General features: G+C 49.7%; 1 protein-coding gene across 1 annotated transcript; it reads right to left on the bottom strand.

Moving 5' to 3' along the window:
- Positions 1 to 15,575: 15,575 nt before the first annotated feature.
- LOC143975959 (epidermal differentiation-specific protein-like) lies at positions 15,576 to 16,085 on the bottom strand. Its single transcript, XM_077478487.1, has one exon. The coding sequence runs from the start codon at positions 16,083 to 16,085 to the stop codon at positions 15,576 to 15,578; it is 510 nt and encodes a 169-aa protein (XP_077334613.1).
- Positions 16,086 to 22,695: the final 6,610 nt, after the last annotated feature.

Here is a 22,695-nt window from a genome sequence, read left to right as displayed (position 1 = left end):
TGAGGCAATGCACAATAAGCCTGAGCTCATGAGGGAGTTTTTCCGTCTGGACATGGAGGATGCACAGAGCTCATCAGCTGGAGGGCCTGTGAGTCCATCTGAGTCTGTGCCCATACCCAATGTGTCTCCCCAGTCTGTGCCCATACCCAATGTGTCTATGTCTCCCCAGTCTGTGCCAATGCCCAATGTGTCTGTGTCTCCCCAGTCTGTGCCAATACCCAATGTGTCTCCCCAGTCTGTGCCAATACCCAATGTGTCTGTGTCTCCCCAGTCTGTATGTAAAGTTTCAGTTGCCAAGAATGTGTCCAATCCTTCTGTGTCTTATCCTTCTGTGTCTTCTAAAATTGCAGAGGCAGCAAGAGGTGCTGAGGCTGGTGCGTCAGGTGTGGTGCCAGTCCCCCTCCCCCGACGCTGCAGGGTTTCTATTGATCGTGGGGTGCAGAGGAGTGGGGAAAATAGTGGGGAGGCTGGCCTGGTGGTAGATAAGGGAAGGGATAGTGGGGGGGAGGGGGTTGAAGGGGAGGATAGGTGTGGGGAGGCTGGTTGTGGTTTATCCAAAGATGATATGGAGTGGTTGGAGGATAAGAGGAGGAGGGGCAAAAGAAGGAAAAAAAGGGGTTCAGTTCCCTTCAATCCTGTAGTTTTGCCTTTGGAAAATAAGTTTAACCCCTTGCTTACTGGGCACTTAAACCCCCTCCTGCCCAGACCAATTTTCAGCTTTCAGCGCTGATGCACTTTGAATGACAATTGCGCGGGCATACAACACTGTACCCAAATGAAATTTTTATCATTTTTTTCCCACAAATAGAGCTTTCTTTTGGTGGTATTTAGTTACAGCTCGGAGTTTTATTTTTTGCTAAACAAACAAAAAAAGATGCAAAAAAATAAATAAATAAATCATGTTTTAATAGTTTGTTCTAAAATTTTGCAAACGGGTCATTTTTCTCCTTCATTGAAGTGCGCTGATTAGGCGGCACTGATAGGCTGCATTGGTGGGCACTGATGGGCTGCATTGGTGGGCACTGATAGGCTGCATTGGTGGGCACTGATAGGCTGCATTGGTGGGCACTGATAGGCTGCATTGGTGGGCACTGATAGGCATAGTTAAGGCGGCACTAATAGGCACAGATAAGGCGGCACCCATGGGCACAGATAAGGCGGCACTGATGGGCAAAGATGGGTGGCACGGATGGGCACTGATAGGTACCACTGATAGATGGGACTGATGGGCACTGATAGGTGGCTCTGATAGGTGGCACTGCTGGGCACTGATGGGCGGCACTGCTGGGCACTGATGGGCGGCACTGGGGTGCAGCACCTTTGAGGCAGATTGTGGGCACTGTGGGTGGAACTGCTGGGTGGCACTATGGGCACTGCTGGGTGGCACTGATGGGGGGCACTTACTTTTTATTAGGGTGGCACTGCAGGGGGCAGGTGGGCGCTTGCATTGCTGCCCGTGATCGGGACTTATGTCCCGATCACGGCCGCCGGTGATCGGCTTTTTTTTTTTCTCCTCTCGCTGTCAGCGCGAGGAGGAATACTAGCCGATTACCGGCTCCGTTATATCACCTGATCAGCTGTCATTGGCTGACAGCTGATCACATGATAAGGGGTCGGGATCGACCCCTTGCACGGATCGGTGATCAGGCGAGTCTCATGGACTCGCCGATCACAGAGTGCGCCGCGCGCGCCCCTCAGGGGGCACGCAGGCCGCTCATGCACGGGACTACGTCAATAGACGTAGTCCCGGAAAAGTAGGTCCGCGCTAATGCCGTCATTTGGCAATAGCGCGGATCCCAAGTGGTTAAGGTCCTGCCAGACAATGATGATGATTGGGACTCGTTCAGTTCACCGTCCTCTATGGATGATGAGTGCCAGGGCGCAACAAAGTGTGCTGGTTCTCCAGGGAGAGGGAGTAGTCAGGCTAAGAAACGTCTGCCTCAATTACCCTAATGGCAGTTCCCACTCCGATAAAAGTGGCAACCATTAATGTTGCCAGCTTGAGATCAGTAAGCGTTCGTCATATGGCCTTATTTTTGCTCAGCGAGTTTGATGCTGACATTTTGTTTTTACAAGAGACCCATCTGAATAGTCTGGCTGATATACATCTGGCAAAGAAGGAGTGGAGACGTGGTCCCTCATTTTGGTCTCTTGCGGCCGAGCCTTACAGCGGGGTTGCAGTCCTTTTTTCTGGTATGGTAACATGCCGGCAGGTAATTGAGGTAGAGATTGGGAGATGCATGGTCTTGGACGTCTCTGTGAGGGGGCAGGACTTGCACCTGATTAACATCTATGGTCCCCAGAGGAAGTGGGACAGGAAATGCCTCTTTACAAAGATTAAGCCTTTTCTTTTTACGGCCCAGCAGGTTATCTTTGGAGGTGATTTTAACACCATTACTAGGTCTAAAGACAGGAGAGGTTTCAGAGATAAGCTGGGCTATGACACCCTTTTTCTCAATGCCATAGTTTATTGAAGCAGGTCTGGTAGATGCGCACATTAAAGCGGAGGGCCGGTTATAAAAAAAAAAAAAAAAAAGTCAGCAGCTGCAAACACTGCAGCTGCTGACTTAATAAACACACTCACCTGTCCAGGGCGCCCGCGATGTCGGCCGCCCGAGGCCGACCCGTCCCTCGGCTCTCGGGTCCCGGCGCCGCCATCCCTTGTAAGGGAAACAGGCAGCGGAGCCTTATGGCTTCACTGCCCGTTTCCTACTGCGCATGCGCGAGTCCCGCAGCTACTGCGCATGCGCGAGTCCCGCAGCGCTTTCTGAATGGGACACGCTGTGTTCTGGAACACACAGTTCCCAGAACACAGCGCGACTCATTACCCAGAAGACGCCGCGACGAAGAGAGAAGACAGAAGATCTCCGCGGAGGAGGAAGAGGAAGATTAGGAGAAAGTGCCTAGCAACAGGCATTTCTGGTAAGTAAAAAAAAAAAAATTTTTTCATTTTTTTTTTTAGATTTTTTGTAATTTTTAACATTTTTTTTGTTTTTCAGGGTGGCCCTCCCCTTTAAGCGCTGCCCATACAGCACGGGGTTCACTTTTCAGAGAGGTAGTAGTCAGAGTAGGATAGATAGTTTTTTTTTTTAAAGGGAGACTCTGCTTTTTTGGCACCTGTGTGTCGGGCAGTGGAGTTTTCTGACCACTGTAATTTATCTGTGACTCTGAATGCCTCAGACATGCCACCTAGGGGGAAGGGTATCTGGAGATTGAATTCGGCCCTCCTGGAAGACGAGAGAGTAAGACAATCCTTTGAGGATTTTTTTCAAGCACAAGTAACGATCCTAGACTTTTGCAACAGCAAGTCAGAATGGTGGGAGCTTGTAAAGCAGTGGACTGTTAGGCCGCGTACACACGCGGGGACTGTTCGCTCAACTTTGTCCGCTGAACAGTGTTTCGGCGGACAGTCCGCTCGTGTGTGGGCTTCAGCGGACAGTTTCAGCGGACAGTCTGACGAACAAAGTTTTTCGGAAATTCCGTAAAACTGTCCGCTGAAACTTAGTTTGAGCAGACAGTCCGCCCGTGTGTAGGCTTGTTCGTCAAACTAAGTTCCGCGCATGCTCAGAAAGGATTTACACGGCGAAGGTTGCATTGCAGTGTATAGGACGTCGTATTTTTCGTCCCGTCGTACGTGCCGTTCATGTCATCGCGCAAGTTTCAGCGGACTGTTCGTTCGTCGTGTGTGGCCAAGTCCGTCCATGCTAATTTTGAGCGGACTGTCCGCTCAAACTGTTTGACGAACAAAGTTGAGCGAACAGTCCCCGCGTGTGTACGCGGCCTTAGGCTTTTCAAGGCCATAGGAAGAAAGAAGCAACAAGATAAGTATATCACCTACCAGCGTTTGCGGAGGAAACTTGACCAGCTTGTTTCGAATGGAGGAGATTCTGGGGCGATCTCTGAGGTGAAGCTCCTCCTTAGAAGACATGAATATGACCGGCACACCTCTTTGGTTCAGGAGAGAGATTACGGGAAATACCATTCGCCTGACCCTTACCAGAACTGTAAACAGAGCGTAGCAGTTAAGACGGTCCATGGCCTGAAGGACAGTACGGGCTCTCTGACGAAGTCTAGGTCAGGGATCCTGGAGGTGGTCAGGTCATACTATGCCGATCTCCTGGGAGGAAGGAACCTTGATCGGACAAGGATGTTGGGTTTTTTGGACTCTACACCAGGACTGGAAAGTAATGTTCCTTTGATGAATTTGACAGATGAAATCACTGCAGATGAGGTAGTCAAGGCTATTGATAAACTGGCCATCAAGAAAACGCCAGGGTCAGATGGGTTGACAGCTGAGTTTTATAAATGTTTTAAGACGATCCTGGCTCCCTACCTTGCGGAGGTTTTTAATGGCTGTTTGTATGAGGGTTCTCTCCCTCCCTCCATGAGGCAATCTGCAGTGATCCTTCTGTCAAAGGGTAAAGATCCTTCGATGATTGAGAATTGGCGCCCCATTAGCCTTCTTAATGTCGATAGAAAGATACTGGCAAAGATTTTTTTCTGGCGATTATCACCAGTGGCAGGCAGTTTGTTATCCCACCACCAGCACTGTTCGGTCCAAGGTAGAAGCACTTTCTCAGCAGTGTTAGCCGTCCGGGAGGCCTTGGAGCATTGTAGGGCTGCTGGTTGGGGTAAATTTTTGCTGACATTGGATCAGACTAAGGCCTTTGATCGGGTTAATCATGAGTACTTATGGCTCCTTCTTGGCAGATATGGCCTGGGGGTGGTTTCATTGATTGGCTCAAGATTTTGTACAAAGGGGCTGAAAGCTTTCCTCTGGTTAATGGTTGGGTCGGGCAACCCTTTGTGGTCGGCTCGGGTGTGCGTCGGGGGTGCCCATTGAGTCCTCTGTTATATGCATTTGCAATTGACCCCTTCATTAGAAGGCTGGAGAATGGGCCATTGTGTGGGGTACCTATGGGCATCACTGGTGAGCCTCCTTTGAAAGTTGTGGCCTCTGCTGATGATGTTTCTGTTTTTGTCTCTGACACTGGGGAGGCGCAGGAGGTGGTCTTAGTGATAACTCAGTATTCAGAGGCATCAGGTTCAAAGGTCAACCAGGACAAGTGTGAAGCTTTCTGGATGGGCGTGGAAGGTGAGAGCTTTGTTCTCCCGGATGACTTCCCAGAGCCCCAGCAAAAATGAGAGTTCTAGGCATTGAATTTGGCCCAGGTGACTATGGTCATGCAAATTGGGTGAATAGGCTGGAGAATGCCGATGCCAAGGTGGCAAGCTGGAAAGGTTGGCAGCTTTCCTTGAGGGAAAAGGTTGATCTGATCAAGACTTACCTGATTCCGATTTTTCTATATGTCAGTTTTGTTTGCGTTTTGCCAGCTTCTCTCTATACCAGGGTCTATACTTGTTTCTTCCAGCTGTTATGGGGGAACAGAATAAACCTTGTCAAAAGGAATGTGACTTACCTTTCAAGGCGGGAGGGTGGTCTAGGGATGATCAACCCTGTAGTCTTTTTCTCTCTGATGTTTGTGAAGTACAATCTTGGTAACATGTTGGCAGAGAGACCGCCTGGGTGGGTTGGTATTTTCCAGTCCTGGTTTAGGCCCTTTCTGCGAGACTGGGAAAATGGTGGGCCAGTGAAAAGCCTGAGGGTCAAGCATGATAAGCTCCCGGCTTATGTTGCCCCGTGTTTGAAAATGCTTCGGCAGTGGCAAGTAACGGCAGGAGAAGTCAGATCTCTTCCAAGGAAACTTCTTGAGAAGCGGATCATGAGCTCTGTTTTTTGCGAGCCACTGGCCTTGAGGGATTGCCCAAGCCTGGTTTTGGGGGTGGGTTTGCGGTTGATTAATTTGGAGAGAATCCCAATGAAGTTTAGGGATCAGGCTTGGCTTGCCTTACATGGAAAACTATATGTGAAGGGCAACTTGAAGTTTCTTTCCATGAGTGATCAGGGCTGCCCGAGAGTGGAGTGTGGAGGAGTGGTGGAGTCCATGGATCACTTTCTACTTCAGTGCCCTTTTAATATAGAGGTGTACAAGAGGGTGGGGAGGGCTCTGAGTATACCCTTCCTACCCCATATGAGTTATGCAGAGTGGGTGTATGGGGCTTTCCAGACTCGTCGGGATTATGATTTGGAAACACTTTTTTTAGTTAGTTTAGTAGTCCGTTATTTCACGTGGAGTGCACTGTGTCAGGTATCCTTACGGGGTAAAATCCTCCCTGTGGAAGTGGTGGTGCAGAACATTCTGGGTGAGGTTGGGAAGATTCGGGGTCTTGAGAAAGACAGGTGGCAGCAGGAGGCCTGAATAAGGGCGTGGAGGAATATCAGGGCTCTGTAGCTGCTGCCTGTTGATCTCGGGGTGTGCGGCTTTCTTTGTATTCTTCTTTCACTCCCCTAGATTTTCAGATCCAATACAATTTTGATAAAAGGCTCCATGCATGGTGACGGTGATGTTCCTTAGTCTGGCTCTCCCATAGGGATTATGTAATGTGCAATTTGTTTTGCACCATTTATTTTGTTCTTGTTCTTTCTGGTTTGTATAATTGTATTCAATTATTTTGTAAATATGTTTTATTTATTTATTATGTTTTTATTGTATATAAGTTGTTGTTTGTAAGATTTTCAATAAACAAAATTAACCCCTCATAATGGGCACAGCGGGTGTACAGACCCGGGAACTCTGCACAGGGATGGTGGGAACCCCTCATATGGGGCACAGTGGGTGTACAGACCCGGGAACTCGGCACAGGGATGGTGGGAACCCCTCATAATGGGCACAGCGGGTGTACAGACCCGGGAACTCGGCACAGGGATGGTGGGAACTCCTCATAATGGGCACAGCGGGTGTACAGACCCGGGAACTCGGCACAGGGATGGTGGGAACCCTCATAATGGGCACAGCGGGTGTACAGACCCGGGAACTCAGCACAGGGATGGTGGGAACTCCTCATAATGGGCACAGCGGGTGTACAGACCCGGGAACTCGGCACAGGGATGGTGGGAACCCTCATAATGGGCACAGCGGGTGTACAGACCCGGGAACTCGGCACAGGGATGGTGGGAAGCCTCATAATGGGCACAGCGGGTGTACAGACCCGGGAACTCGGCACAGGGATGGTGGGAACCCCTCATAATGGGCACAGCGGGTGTACAGACCCGGGAACTCGGCACAGGGATGGTGAGAAACCCTCATAATGGGCACAGCAGGTGTACAGACCCGGGAACTCGGCACAGGGATGGTGGGAACCCTCATAATGGGCACAGCGGGTGTACAGACCCGGGAACTCGGCACAGGGATGGTGGGAACTCCTCATAATGGGCACAGCGGGTGTACAGACCCGGGAACTCGGCACAGGGATGGTGGGAACCCCTCATAATGGGCACAGTGGGTGTACAGACCCGGGAACGCAGCACAGGGATGGTGGGAACCCCTCATATGGGGCACAGTGGGTGTACAGACCCGGAAACGCAGCACAGGGATGGTGGGAACCCCTCATAATGGGCACAGCGGGTGTACAGACCCGGGAACTCGGCACAGGGATGGTGAGAACCCCTCATAATGGGCACAGCGGGTGTACAGACCCGGGAACTCGGCACAGGGATGGTGGGAACCCTCATAATGGGCACAGCGGGTGTACAGACCCGGGAACTCGGCACAGGGATGGTGGGAACCCTCATAATGGGCACAGCGGGTGTACAGACCCGGGAACTCGGCACAGGGATGGTGGGAACTCCTCATAATGGGCACAGCGGGTGTACAGACCCGGGAACTCGGCACAGGGATGGTGGGAACCCCTCATAATGGGCACAGTGGGTGTACAGACCCGGGAACGCAGCACAGGGATGGTGGGAACCCCTCATATGGGGCACAGTGGGTGTACAGACCCGGGAACGCAGCACAGGGATGGTGGGAACCCCTCATAATGGGCACAGCGGGTGTACAGACCCGGGAACGCAGCACAGGGATGGTGGGAACCCCTCATAATGGGCACAGCGGGTGTACAGACCCGGGAACTCAGCACAGGGATGGTGAGAACCCCTCATAATGGGCACAGCGGGTGTACAGACCCGGGAACTCGGCACAGGGATGGTGAGAAACCCTCATAATGGGCACAGCGGGTGTACAGACCCGGGAACTCGGCACAGGGATGGTGGGAACCCTCATAATGGGCACAGCGGGTGTACAGACCCGGGAACTCGGCACAGGGATGGTGGGAACTCCTCATAATGGGCACAGCGGGTGTACAGACCCGGGAACTCGGCACAGGGATGGTGGGAAGCCTCATAATGGGCACAGCGGGTGTACAGACCCGGGAACTCGGCACAGGGATGGTGGGAACCCTCATAATGGGCACAGCGGGTGTACAGACCCGGGAACTCGGCACAGGGATGGTGGGAAGCCTCATAATGGGCACAGCGGGTGTACAGACCCGGGAACTCGGCACAGGGATGGTGGGAACCCTCATAATGGGCACAGCGGGTGTACAGACCCGGGAACTCGGCACAGGGATGGTGGGAACCCCTCATAATGGGCACAGCGGGTGTACAGACCCGGGAACTCGGCACAGGGATGGTGAGAAACCCTCATAATGGGCACAGCGGGTGTACAGACCCGGGAACTCGGCACAGGGATGGTGGGAACCCTCATAATGGGCACAGCGGGTGTACAGACCTGGGAACTCGGCACAGGGATGGTGGGAACCCCTCATAATGGGCACAGCGGGTGTACAGACCCGGGAACTCGGCACAGGGATGGTGAGAAACCCTCATAATGGGCACAGCGGGTGTACAGACCCGGGAACTCGGCACAGGGATGGTGGGAAGCCTCATAATGGGCACAGCGGGTGTACAGACCCGGGAACTCGGCACAGGGATGGTGGGAAGCCTCATAATGGGCACAGCGGGTGTACAGACCCGGGAACTCGGCACAGGGATGGTGGGAACCCTCATAATGGGCACAGCGGGTGTACAGACCCGGGAACTCGGCACAGGGATGGTGGGAACCCTCATAATGGGCACAGCGGGTGTACAGACCCGGGAACTCGGCACAGGGATGGTGGGAACCCCTCATAATGGGCACAGCGGGTGTACAGACCCGGGAACTCGGCACAGGGATGGTGAGAAACCCTCATAATGGGCACAGCGGGTGTACAGACCCGGGAACTCGGCACAGGGATGGTGGGAACCCTCATAATGGGCACAGCGGGTGTACAGACCCGGGAACTCGGCACAGGGATGGTGGGAACCCCTCATAATGGGCACAGCGGGTGTACAGACCCGGGAACTCGGCACAGGGATGGTGAGAAACCCTCAGAATGGGCACAGCGGGTGTACAGACCCGGGAACTCGGCACAGGGATGGTGGGAACCCTCATAATGGGCACAGCGGGTGTACAGACCCGGGAACTCGGCACAGGGATGGTGGGAACTCCTCATAATGGGCACAGCGGGTGTACAGACCCGGGAACTCAGTACAGGGATGGTGGGAACCCTCATAATGGGCACAGCGGGTGTACAGACCCGGGAACTCGGCACTGGGATGGTGGGAACCCCTCATAATGGGCACAGCGGGTGTACAGACCCGGGAACTCGGCACAGGGATGGTGAGAAACCCTCATAATGGGCACAGCAGGTGTACAGACCCGGGAACTCGGCACAGGGATGGTGGGAACCCTCATAATGGGCACAGCGGGTGTACAGACCCGGGAACTCGGCACAGGGATGGTGGGAACTCCTCATAATGGGCACAGCGGGTGTACAGACCCGGGAACTCGGCACAGGGATGGTGGGAACCCCTCATAATGGGCACAGTGGGTGTACAGACCCGGGAACGCAGCACAGGGATGGTGGGAACCCCTCATATGGGGCACAGTGGGTGTACAGACCCGGAAACGCAGCACAGGGATGGTGGGAACCCCTCATAATGGGCACAGCGGGTGTACAGACCCGGGAACTCGGCACAGGGATGGTGAGAACCCCTCATAATGGGCACAGCGGGTGTACAGACCCGGGAACTCGGCACAGGGATGGTGGGAACCCTCATAATGGGCACAGCGGGTGTACAGACCCGGGAACTCGGCACAGGGATGGTGGGAACCCTCATAATGGGCACAGCGGGTGTACAGACCCGGGAACTCGGCACAGGGATGGTGGGAACTCCTCATAATGGGCACAGCGGGTGTACAGACCCGGGAACTCGGCACAGGGATGGTGGGAACCCCTCATAATGGGCACAGTGGGTGTACAGACCCGGGAACGCAGCACAGGGATGGTGGGAACCCCTCATATGGGGCACAGTGGGTGTACAGACCCGGGAACGCAGCACAGGGATGGTGGGAACCCCTCATAATGGGCACAGCGGGTGTACAGACCCGGGAACGCAGCACAGGGATGGTGGGAACCCCTCATAATGGGCACAGCGGGTGTACAGACCCGGGAACTCAGCACAGGGATGGTGAGAACCCCTCATAATGGGCACAGCGGGTGTACAGACCCGGGAACTCGGCACAGGGATGGTGAGAAACCCTCATAATGGGCACAGCGGGTGTACAGACCCGGGAACTCGGCACAGGGATGGTGGGAACCCTCATAATGGGCACAGCGGGTGTACAGACCCGGGAACTCGGCACAGGGATGGTGGGAACTCCTCATAATGGGCACAGCGGGTGTACAGACCCGGGAACTCGGCACAGGGATGGTGGGAAGCCTCATAATGGGCACAGCGGGTGTACAGACCCGGGAACTCGGCACAGGGATGGTGGGAACCCTCATAATGGGCACAGCGGGTGTACAGACCCGGGAACTCGGCACAGGGATGGTGGGAAGCCTCATAATGGGCACAGCGGGTGTACAGACCCGGGAACTCGGCACAGGGATGGTGGGAACCCTCATAATGGGCACAGCGGGTGTACAGACCCGGGAACTCGGCACAGGGATGGTGGGAACCCCTCATAATGGGCACAGCGGGTGTACAGACCCGGGAACTCGGCACAGGGATGGTGAGAAACCCTCATAATGGGCACAGCGGGTGTACAGACCCGGGAACTCGGCACAGGGATGGTGGGAACCCTCATAATGGGCACAGCGGGTGTACAGACCTGGGAACTCGGCACAGGGATGGTGGGAACCCCTCATAATGGGCACAGCGGGTGTACAGACCCGGGAACTCGGCACAGGGATGGTGAGAAACCCTCATAATGGGCACAGCGGGTGTACAGACCCGGGAACTCGGCACAGGGATGGTGGGAAGCCTCATAATGGGCACAGCGGGTGTACAGACCCGGGAACTCGGCACAGGGATGGTGGGAAGCCTCATAATGGGCACAGCGGGTGTACAGACCCGGGAACTCGGCACAGGGATGGTGGGAACCCTCATAATGGGCACAGCGGGTGTACAGACCCGGGAACTCGGCACAGGGATGGTGGGAACCCTCATAATGGGCACAGCGGGTGTACAGACCCGGGAACTCGGCACAGGGATGGTGGGAACCCCTCATAATGGGCACAGCGGGTGTACAGACCCGGGAACTCGGCACAGGGATGGTGAGAAACCCTCATAATGGGCACAGCGGGTGTACAGACCCGGGAACTCGGCACAGGGATGGTGGGAACCCTCATAATGGGCACAGCGGGTGTACAGACCCGGGAACTCGGCACAGGGATGGTGGGAACCCCTCATAATGGGCACAGCGGGTGTACAGACCCGGGAACTCGGCACAGGGATGGTGAGAAACCCTCAGAATGGGCACAGCGGGTGTACAGACCCGGGAACTCGGCACAGGGATGGTGGGAACCCTCATAATGGGCACAGCGGGTGTACAGACCCGGGAACTCGGCACAGGGATGGTGGGAACTCCTCATAATGGGCACAGCGGGTGTACAGACCCGGGAACTCAGTACAGGGATGGTGGGAACCCTCATAATGGGCACAGCGGGTGTACAGACCCGGGAACTCGGCACTGGGATGGTGGGAACTCCTCATAATGGGCACAGCGGGTGTACAGACCCGGGAACTCGGCACAGGGATGGTGGGAACCCCTCATAATGGGCACAGCGGGTGTACAGACCCGGGAACACAGCACAGGGATGGTGGGAACCCCTCATATGGGGCACAGTGGGTGTACAGACCCGGGAACGCAGCACAGGGATGGTGGGAACCCCTCATAATGGGCACAGCGGGTGTACAGACCTGGAACTCAGCACAGGGATGGTGGGAGTCCCTCATAATGGGCACAGCGGGTGTACAGACCTGGGAACTCAGCACAGGGATGGTGGGAGCCCCTCATAATGGGCACAGCGGGTGTACAGACCTGGAACTCGGCACAGGGATGGTGGGAACCCCTCATAATGGGCACAGCGGGTGTATAGACCTGGAACTCGGCACAGGGATGGTGGGAACCCGTCATAATGGGCACAGCGGGTGTACAGACCCAGGAACTCAGCACAGGGATGGTGAGAACATCTCATAATGGGCACAGCGGGTGTACAGACCCGGGAACTCGGCACAGGGATGGTGGGAACCCTCATAATGGGCACAGCGGGTGTACAGACCCGGGAACTCGGCACAGGGATGGTGGGAACTCCTCATAATGGGCACAGCGGGTGTACAGACCCGGGAACTCAGTACAGGGATGGTGGGAACCCTCATAATGGGCACAGCGGGTGTACAGACCCGGGAACTCGGCACAGGGATGGTGGGAAGCCTCATAATGGGCACAGCGGGTGTACAGACCCGGGAACTCGGCACAGGGATGGTGGGAACCCCTCATAATGGGCACAGTGGGTGTACAGACCCGGGAACGCAGCACAGGGATGGTGGGAACCCCTCATAATGGTCACAGCGGGTGTACAGACCTGGAACTCAGCACAGGGATGGTGGGAGTCCCTGATAATGGGCACAGCGGGTGTGCAGACCTGGAACTCAGCACAGGGATGGTGGGAACCCTCATAATGGGCACAGCGGGTGTGCAGACCTGGAACTCAGCACAGGGATGGTGGGAACCCCTCATAATGGGCACAGTGGGTGTACAGACCCGGGAACGCAGCACAGGGATGGTGGGAACCCCTCATAATGGTCACAGCGGGTGTACAGACCCGGGAACTCAGCACAGGGATGGTGGGAGCCCCTCATAATGGGCACAGCGGGTGTACAGACCTGGGAACTCGGCACAGGGATGGTGGGAACACCATGCAATGCATTGATAGTGGGGACCCCTCTTTCACTTGTTCCAGACTTCACTGGCATGACATAATTATTGTTTGTCTCTGCACTCTCTCTGTACTATCACACAGACCTCACATTGACAAATATTACACCAAGTGCATGGAGTGTGTTCAGAAATTAGTGTGCATTTGTCCTTCTGTGTGTGCCCCCCCCCCCCCCCCCCCCGAGATTCTTCCCTTCATATCCCAGCCCAGTATATCTCAGACACACACAGATCACTGCCATACAAAGACATTTATTTCTAGAGAGAGAAAAGCAGAAGAACGATTTCAATTGTCTCAATAAACATGTTACAGGAGAAGATCTGATCTGATCAATATGAAGATTATTGATGAATCTCCAACTAATCAATGTCACTTTCCTGTGATCAGAAGAATGGAATGAATTCCAGAATGTGTACAATGGATCAATTCCAGAGATCCAATGACTGAAATCCATTCATCCTACAAAACAGATTTACTGACCAACCTTCCCGGAATGTGTGTGGAATGTCCATATCACAGATTGTCCCCAGGAAAGAAGTCATTATTGATGGGATAGAAGAACATCCTCTATACAAGTCACTCCTCCATTTCTAATAAACATCTCCCATCCCCCAATGGAAACATTTCTATCTGTATAAAGATCTGATCTCTGTGTGTATGGAGAGAGCGCAGTGTCCGGATAATGACACCGAGAAGGAAACATTGTCAGATCATCAGAAACACTGCGACACCCCCACCTAGACATCTCCTTTCCTTTCTTATATAAAATACTATCGGGGTTAAAAAAAATTGCATAGATCAGGCATCAAAAGTGACTGAAAATTTGTTCTGTACGAATCTGACAAAATGTAATGTTCTCAGGCTATGATTTTTTTCAGATCAAATGTTATTCATGTGAGTGTGAAAAAACACTTCATTATGACCACTAGATGGAGCTGAGGAGCATATTTAATGGATTTGATACTCAGCATCATCTAATGGCCATAATTTAAGTATTTTCCAATTGACACAGGTTTTTTTCAATGAATAACATTCAATCTGCAGAGAATATAGTCTAAGATTTGATTTTGTCCCCATTTACACAGAACAAATGTATATGCAGTTTTAACAGCAATGTAATTTTTTTTAATAAATACTCCCCATTGTGATAAAATATCATTTTGGCTGTATTGCTTCAAGCAATGACAAGAGTTGTATAACCCTGTGATAGTAAATATATAAAAGAAGATAGAAATAAATAAAAAGTTCTGTATATTAATAGAGAAAACATTTTTCCTGTAGGTCATTATTTTATGACCTCTGCAGTCTGTGTTATGGCCACTAGATGGAGCTGAAGAGCATACTTGTTTTCAAGGATACTCGGCACCATCTAGTGGTCATAATGAGGTATCTTCCCCATTCACACTGTTTGTAAAATAATAACATTTGATCTGCAGAGAAGGTAATCTGAGACCATTCAATTTTTCGCCCATCCACACAGATCACATTTATATATAATATAATTTATCTATAGATATAGATATAGATATAGATATAGATATAGATATATATAGATATAGATTTCATAAAAACATTTCTCCTTAAGGTCAATATTTTACCCGGATTTGGTTCTGATCATGTCCGGCTAGTGAAAGGTTGGCAGAATCAGGAAAAGTCTGAGCCAATAAGATTGAAAGGTTGAGTCTTCAAGTTCCATCTTCAGGAGTGGTAAGTCAGTCATTTATACCCATTAGGATGGGGGTGGTCAGAGTGTCCTGATTTGTTTGGAAAGCTGAGGATGTCTTTCATTGTAGAAGGAATTGGTTTGGATTCTCGCCCTGTGGAGGAAAATGTTTCAGTCTCTGGAGATCTTCATCGGGATTTGTGTCTCTGGAGGTCTTCATCAAGACTGGTGTCTTTGGAGGTCTTCAGGATTGGTGTCTCTGGAGGTCTTCATCGGGATTGGTGTTCTCTGGAGGTCTTCATCGGGATTGGTGTTCTCTGGAGGTCTTCATCGGGATTGGTGTTCTCTGGAGGTCTTCATCGGGATTGGTGTCTCTGGAGGTCTTCATCAGGATTGGTGTTCTCTGGAGGTCTTCATCAGGATTGGTGTCTCTGGAGGTCTTCATCAGGATTGGTGTTCTCTGGAGGTCTTCATCAGGATTGGTGTTCTCTGGAGGTCTTCATCAGGATTGGTGTTCTCTGGAGGTCTTCATCAGGATTGGTGTTCTCTGGAGGTCTTCATCAGGATTGGTGTTCTCTGGAGGTCTTCATCAGGATTGGTGTGATGGGAATCTGGACTCTCTGTAACAGGCAGGCCTTGTATAAAAGCAGAAATCAGCAGAATGGAAGGTGATGCAGAGAAAAGCACACAGCTTGGGAATTTTCATGGTAGGATGGTGGAGAGGAGGACAGTCCACCACATCTCACTCAACTTAAATTGGCTTCAGGGATTTCACTTGAATGTTGCTGCCAGTCTTAGAAATATCTGGAATTTCATCTTTTGCCAAAGTGATCCCTTTTTTGTCTTGATAGTTGTCATTAGTGTAGAGGATCCAAGCTCCTCTGGTCACTTTGTATGATGATGGCTTGAAACCTATATTCTGCAGGGATGGCACAGGCCCTTCCAGGGTTATTTTTTTGCCTGTATAATTGGGCTTATCATACAGTTTGATACTGGGATCGTCCAGATCGCCCTTCACCACTCTCACAGAGCAGATTTTGTTGTCCCATGATAAGAGTGATTTGTGATTGCCTTCTGGGTAGTAGTCAAATTCTCCCTTATAGTTACTGTCGCTGAAGACAATCCATGGATCTCCAAAGACTGTGAGGGACTGGGCTGTCTTTAGGAAGTGAATAGCTGACAGGTCAGGCATGTCATCATGTAGGGTCACAGTTTCCCCCTTGAAGTGTGGCTCTGTGAAGAGCTGAAGAGTGCTTATCATCTTCTGCTTCTATGTGAATGTCAAGTTCTGATGAGAACAGATCTCTCTGCAGGTCGGAGTGAGTTTTCTCTTCAGCTGTCGGGGAATTTATACGAAATCCTCAGTGCTGAAATCAGGTGAACTCCCTCTTATAGGAGGTGTCTTTGTTTTCTCAGAATATTTGTAGATTCTGAATTGCATCATATACAGGAAATGTATGATAACTCTTTAGTTCTTTGCAATTGGTGACCTAACCGGGGGCAGGGGAGGGGCAATGGTCTAAAGTTTTTTTTGGTTATTTTTTTTTAAAACTATTTCAAACTTTATCCAAAGCAACTGAATAAAAAAGTTTAGCTAATCATGGGACTTGTATGGATTTGGGGGAACATTTTTTTTTTTTTTTTTTAAGAACTCTAAAAAAGAAAGGACAGCTCCCAAGATGAATGTTGGCACATTGGCTGGGAATTGTCTGACAATCTTCATCAAATACGGTCATGGTCGATGAAGTCAGTGACATCTCCTGGGAAAAGCTCACAGGCATCAGGGGGTGGCAGTACCATCTTCTAAATGCCTGCCAGCTGCCGCCTTACCATCCTCTGAAAAGAGACGCAGTGTGGATCACTTTTCTCAGGGCGGTAAGCTCACCACCTGACTGAAAGAACACTAAGAGGCACAATGAAGGACCATTTTGGTAACATAACAAGTGGGAAAAGAAGTAATGTGTCTACTCCTTCTATTGCCCTAAATAATGTTGGGGTAACCTCTGCGGAGGGGTATAGAGGGCAGAGATACATTTTCTAAGCTGTGCCAGAGGGAGGATTTCTGGATTCTAACCCTAAACATCAGGATTCCAGCTGGTTCACATTGTGAATGGGATCTTTACTCATTACCATGGATGAGAGTACTCCCTCCTGCACAGCTGGGAATTGAGGAGAGACTAATAAATATATATATATATTTGTATAATACATTTCATGTGTAAGTGAAGTTCTGCATACCCCTTTTGTATTTCTGAAGAGCCGCCTCTATGTATGGTGCAGGTCTGTATTTATCTCTCTTCATTCCAAGAATTCTGTATAATAAATATTGTAGCAGCCTGCAGTTTACTAGTTCTGCCACTAGATGGTGATCTGTCAAAACAGAGGAAATAGTATTTGTAACATTTAGGCCGGGCTCACCTCTATGCAGGTTTCATATTCCAGGAGAATTTTATGTTTTTTTTCAATAAACCATTTTGATCCATTGAAATCCATGGAACCAAAAAACAGAATAAAGTCCCCGGCCCTTTCTATGCAATGCACGGCTGTGAATGTGACCCATAGGAAACCCGTGTTACATGGACTGAAGCGTGTTTCTGCAAAACTGAAAGCGCACTAAAAATGCATAGGTGTGAACCAAGCCCTATTCCCCCTTTTTTTTTTTTTTTTTTTTTGCGGCTACTTTTTATTTTTACACTTATTTGTGTTTTTTGGTGATATAGAATAATACATATTCAAAGGCAGATGCTGCGATAAATATCTAAAAAAAAAAAAAAAAAAAAAAATTCTATATATTTCTGATTGGACCTGCTTAAATAATGAAAGGGTTAATGACCATGTAGGATTAATACTAGGGATGGGCGAACGGTTCGGCCCGAGCATATTTTCAGGCCGAACTTTGGTCGTTGGGATGTTCTGTGAACACGGAACAATATGCTGTGTTCGGGGAAAATTTGAAAGCCACCGGAACACCGTTAAAGTCTATGGGACATTAGTATGAAAAAGTGCTAATTTTAAAGGCTTATATGCAAGTTATTGTCATAAGCGTTTGGGGACCCGGGTCCTGCCGCAGGGGACATGTAAAAAAAAAATATATATATACAATAAATATCATATCAGCCCATCTATCCAATTCTATACCCACAGTTGATCCAGAGGAAGGCAAAAAACCCCAGCAGAGCCATGATCCAATTTGCTAAAGCAGGGGAAAAAATTCCTTCCTGATCCCCCGAGAGGCAATCGGATTTTCCCCGGATCAACTTTACCTATAAATTTTAGTACCCAGTTATATTCTGTACATTTAGGAAATAATCCAGGCCTTTCTTAAAGCAATCTACTGATCTGGCCATAACCACCTCTGCAGGGAGTCTATTCCACATTTTCACAGCTCTTACTGTGAAGAAACCTTTCCGTATTTGGAGATGAAATCTCTTCTCCTCTAGACGTAAAGAGTGCCCCCTTGTCCTCTTTGTTGACTGTAAAGTGAATTACTCCATATCAAGTTCACTATATGGACCCCTTATATATTTGTACATGTTGATCAAATCCCCCCCTTAATCTCCTCTTATCAAGAGAGAATAAATTCAGTTCCTCTAATCTTTCCTCATAGCTGAGCTCCTCCATGCCTCTTATCAGTTTGGTTGCCCTTCTCTGCACTTTCTCCAGTTCCCCGATATCCTTTTTGAGAACTGGTGCCCAAAACTGAACTGCATATTCCAGGTGAGGTCTTACTAATGATTTGTACAGGGGGGGGGGGGGGGGGCAAAATGATATCTCTCTCTCTCTGGAGTCCATCCCTCTCTTAATACAGGAAAGGACTTTGCTCGCTTTGTAAACCGCAGCTTGGCATTGCATGCTATTATTGAACTTATTATCTACCAAAACCCCCAGATCCTTCCCCACTATGGATCCCCTCAGATCCTTCTCCACTATGGATCCCCTCAGATCCTTCTCCACTATGGATCCCCTCAGATCCTTCTCCACTATGGATCCCCTCAGATCCTTCTCCACTATGGATCCCCCCAGATCCTTCTCCACTATGGATCCCCCCAGATCCTTCTCCACTATGGATCCCCCCAGATCCTTCTCCACTATGGATCCCCCCAGATCCTTCTCCACTATGGATCCCCCCAGATCCTTCTCCACTATGGATCCCCCCAGATCCTTTTCCACTATGGATCCCCTCAGATCCTTCTCCACTATGGATCCCCCCAGATCCTTCTCCACTATGGATCCCCCCAGATCCTTCTCCACTATGGATCCCCCCAGTTGTACTCCCCCTAGTATGTATGATGTATATTCTTAGCCCCAAGTGCAGAACTTTACATTTATCCACATTAAACCTCATCTGCCACATAGTCGCCCAATTAGACAGAGCATTGAGGTTGGCTTGTAAATTGGAGACATCCTGTAAGGACGTTATTCCACTGCATAGCTCGGTGTCATCTGCAAAGACAGAAATGTTACTTTTGATCCCAGGCCCAATATCATTTATAAAGATATTAAAAAGTAAGGGTCCCAGCACTGAACCTTGGGGTACACCACTGATAACCTCACACCATTCAGAGTAAGAATCATTAACCACGACTCTCTGAATTCTGTCTTTTAGCCAGTTTTCTATCCATTTAAAAACTAATATTTCCAAACCTGTAGACTTTACCTTACACATGAGCCGTGTGTGGGGAACTGTATCCAACGCTTTTGCAAAATCCAAGTATACCACGTCCACCGCCACCCCTCTGTCCAAGTATACCACTTCCACCACCACCACCCCTCTGTCCAAGTATACCACGTCCACCGCCACCCCTCTGTCCAAGTATACCACGTCCACCACCACCACCCCTCTGTCCAAGTATACCACGTCCACCGCCGCCCCTCTGTCCAAGTATACCACGTCCACCACCACCACCCCTCTGTCCAAGTATACCACGTCCACCGCCACCCCTCTGTCCAAGTATACCACGTCCACCGCCACCCCTCTGTCCAAGTATACCACGTCCACCGCCACCCCTCTGTCCAAGTATACCACGTCCACCGCCACCCCTCTGTCCAAGTATACCACGTCCACCGCCACCCCTCTGTCCAAGTATACCACGTCCACCGCTACCCCTCTGTCCAAGGTTTTACTTACCACCTCATAAAAAGAAATCAGGTTTGTCTGACAACTTCTGTCTTTCATGAATCCATGCTGTCTGTTGCTTAAAATATTTTTTTCCTGCAAGAACTCGTCGATGTGGTTTTTTATTAATCCCTCCAGTATCTTCCCAACTATAGAAGTTAAACTAACAGGTCTATAGTTACTTGGTAAAGACTTTGTTCCCTTTTTAAATATAGGCACCACATTGGCCCTGCGCCAATCCAGTGGTACTATTCCCGTCATTAATGAGTCCCTAAAAATTAGATACAATGGCTCTGAAATTACAGAGCTCAATTCTTTTAGGATCCGTGGGTGGATGCCATCAGGTCCCGGTGCTTTATCCACCTTTATTCTGTCCAAATATTTCTGGACCATATCACTTTTGAGCCATTGTGGATTTGGGGCTGCGTCACTACCACCCCCATTATGGACATGAGCTCCTCCATGCTCCTTTGTGTACACAGAGCTGAAGAAAGTATTTAATAAATTAGCCTTCTCTTTGTCCCCTGTCACCCACTCCAGATTATTTTGTAAAGGGCCTACATGCTCAGACTTAACCTTTTTACTATTAATATATTTGAAGAATTTTTTTGGGGTTTGTCCTACTATCTTTTGCAATCTGTCTTTCATTTTGAATTTTTGCATCCTTGATTTCCTTTTTACATATTCTGTTATATTCCTTGTAACATTTAAATGACACTCGTGTTCCTTCATTTTTATATTTTTTAAAAGCTCTTTTTTTATACTTTATAGCTTTTTTAACTTTGGCCGTGAGCCACATCGGTTTTATTTTTAGCCTTTTAAACTTATTACCCATGGGAATATACTTTGCCGTGAGATCACAAACAGTCTTTTTGAAGAATTCCCATTTCTGTTCTTTGCCCATTGGTGCCAATATTCTCTCCCAGTCTAAGTCCTGGAGAGCAGCCCTCATCCTTGGAAAATTTGCTCTCTTGAAATTAAGTGTTTTTATCTTCCCTGTATGTGATTTTTGCTTACAGCTAACATCAAATGAAATCATGTTATGGTCACTGCTACCCAGATGTTCCTTTATCTGAACATTAGTAATACGTTCTGCATGGTTTGAGATTACCAGGTCCAACAGAGCTTCATTCCTAGTTGGGGCCTCAATAAACTGTACCATAAAATTGTCCTGTAATAGGTTTACAAATTTTTGCCCTTTAACTGTCCCAGCAGTGCCATTACCCCAGTTAATTTCTGGGTAGTTAAAATCCCCCATTATTATCACTGTCCCAGCCCTTGCAGCCCTTTCTATCTGTGCAAGGAGCTGAGTCTCCACCTCCTCATTAACATTGGGTGGTCTATAACAAACTCCAATGATTAACTTTGAACTACGCATATCTGTATGCAGTTCCACCCATAATGCTTCAGACTCATCACACTCTCCGTCCACCAGGTCCTCTTTCTCACTCGCTTTGAGATCACTTCTCACATAGAGACAGACCCCTCCACCTTTCCTTTTTACTCTGTCTTTCCGAAAGAGTGCATAGCCAGGAATATTAATAGCCCAGTCATGTGAGGAATGAAGCCAAGTTTCAGCAATACCGATTACATCATAGCTCTCCTGATGCACCAGAGCTTCCAACTCACCTATTTTGCTTGGCAGACTTCTTTCATTGGTGAACAAACATTTTAATGCATTAATATATTTTGACCGGTCACATACTATCCTCTTGGGTGTTCCAAGATTACAACTAGGACTTGCTACTATAATAAACCTTGGGTTTATGTGCTTTGGTTACCCTACCACTAATGCCCCTAATACTACCCTCTGGAATATGCTCCATGCTGACTATCTCTATCTCTGGACCCTCCCCCCCATTGCCTAGTTTAAAAGCCCCTCTAACTTTTTGGCCATCCTTAATCCCAGCTGATTTGCACCCTCCTCATTTAGGTGCAGTCCGTCCCTTCTATAGTACCGGTTATCGACTGAGAAGTCGTCCCAGCCCTCCAGGAACCCAAACCCCTCCTTACTACACCAGCTCTTGAGCCACTTGTTTACTTCCCTAATCTCCCTCTTCCTTTCTGATGTGGCTCAATGTACCGGTAGTATTCCTGAGAATACTACCTTGGAGGTCCTTTTCCTCAATTTAGCTCCCAAGTCCCTAAAATCATTCTTTAGGACACTCAATCTGCCTCTGACTTTGTCATTGGTGCCAATGTGCACCATGACAGCTGGGTCTTCCCCAGCCCCTCCCAGTAATCTGTCCATCAGATCCGTGATGTGCCGAACCCGAGCGCCCGGCAGACAACATACAGTTCGGCACTTCAGGTTGTTGTTACAAATTGGCCTCTCTGTCCTCCTAAAGAATTGAGTCCCCTACCACCAGAATCTGTCTTTCCTTTCCCTTCGCTCCCCTCCCCCACTCTCACTGGAGGAGTTCTTCCCCTGTTCTTCCCCTGGCAGCTAGGAGAATCCCTCCGTACTTTTTGGGATGCTCCAGCCCTGGCACTTACCCCTTACCCCTTTACCCTTCCTCACTGTCACCCATCTACTCTCTGCTAGTGCCTGCACCTCTTTGTCTCCACCCACCTCTGTGCTGGCCCCCGCCGGCACCTGCCGTGTACATTCCTGGCTCTCATTTAGGGTGGAGGGTCCTCTCAGTGCTGACAGTTGCTTCCCCAGATTCAGAACCTGGGCTTCCAGGGAAACAATGTGCTTACATTTTGCACAGCAGTATCAGATGATCAAGGAGCACATAAATGCCGCAAGATG

The sequence above is a fragment of the Lithobates pipiens genome, unplaced genomic scaffold, assembly GCF_037356315.1.
Source record: "Lithobates pipiens isolate NorthernLeopardFrog02 unplaced genomic scaffold, aLitPip1_a1.2 Scaffold_13, whole genome shotgun sequence".
In the NCBI taxonomy this organism is placed as follows: Eukaryota; Metazoa; Chordata; class Amphibia; order Anura; family Ranidae; genus Lithobates; species Lithobates pipiens.
This window is presented reverse-complemented; position numbering and strand designations above follow the sequence as displayed.

Coding starts and splice junctions, on each gene's coding strand:
- LOC143975959 (XM_077478487.1), bottom strand. CDS start 16,085: ATGATAAGCACTCTTCAGCTCTTCACAGAGCCACACTTCAAGGGGGAA.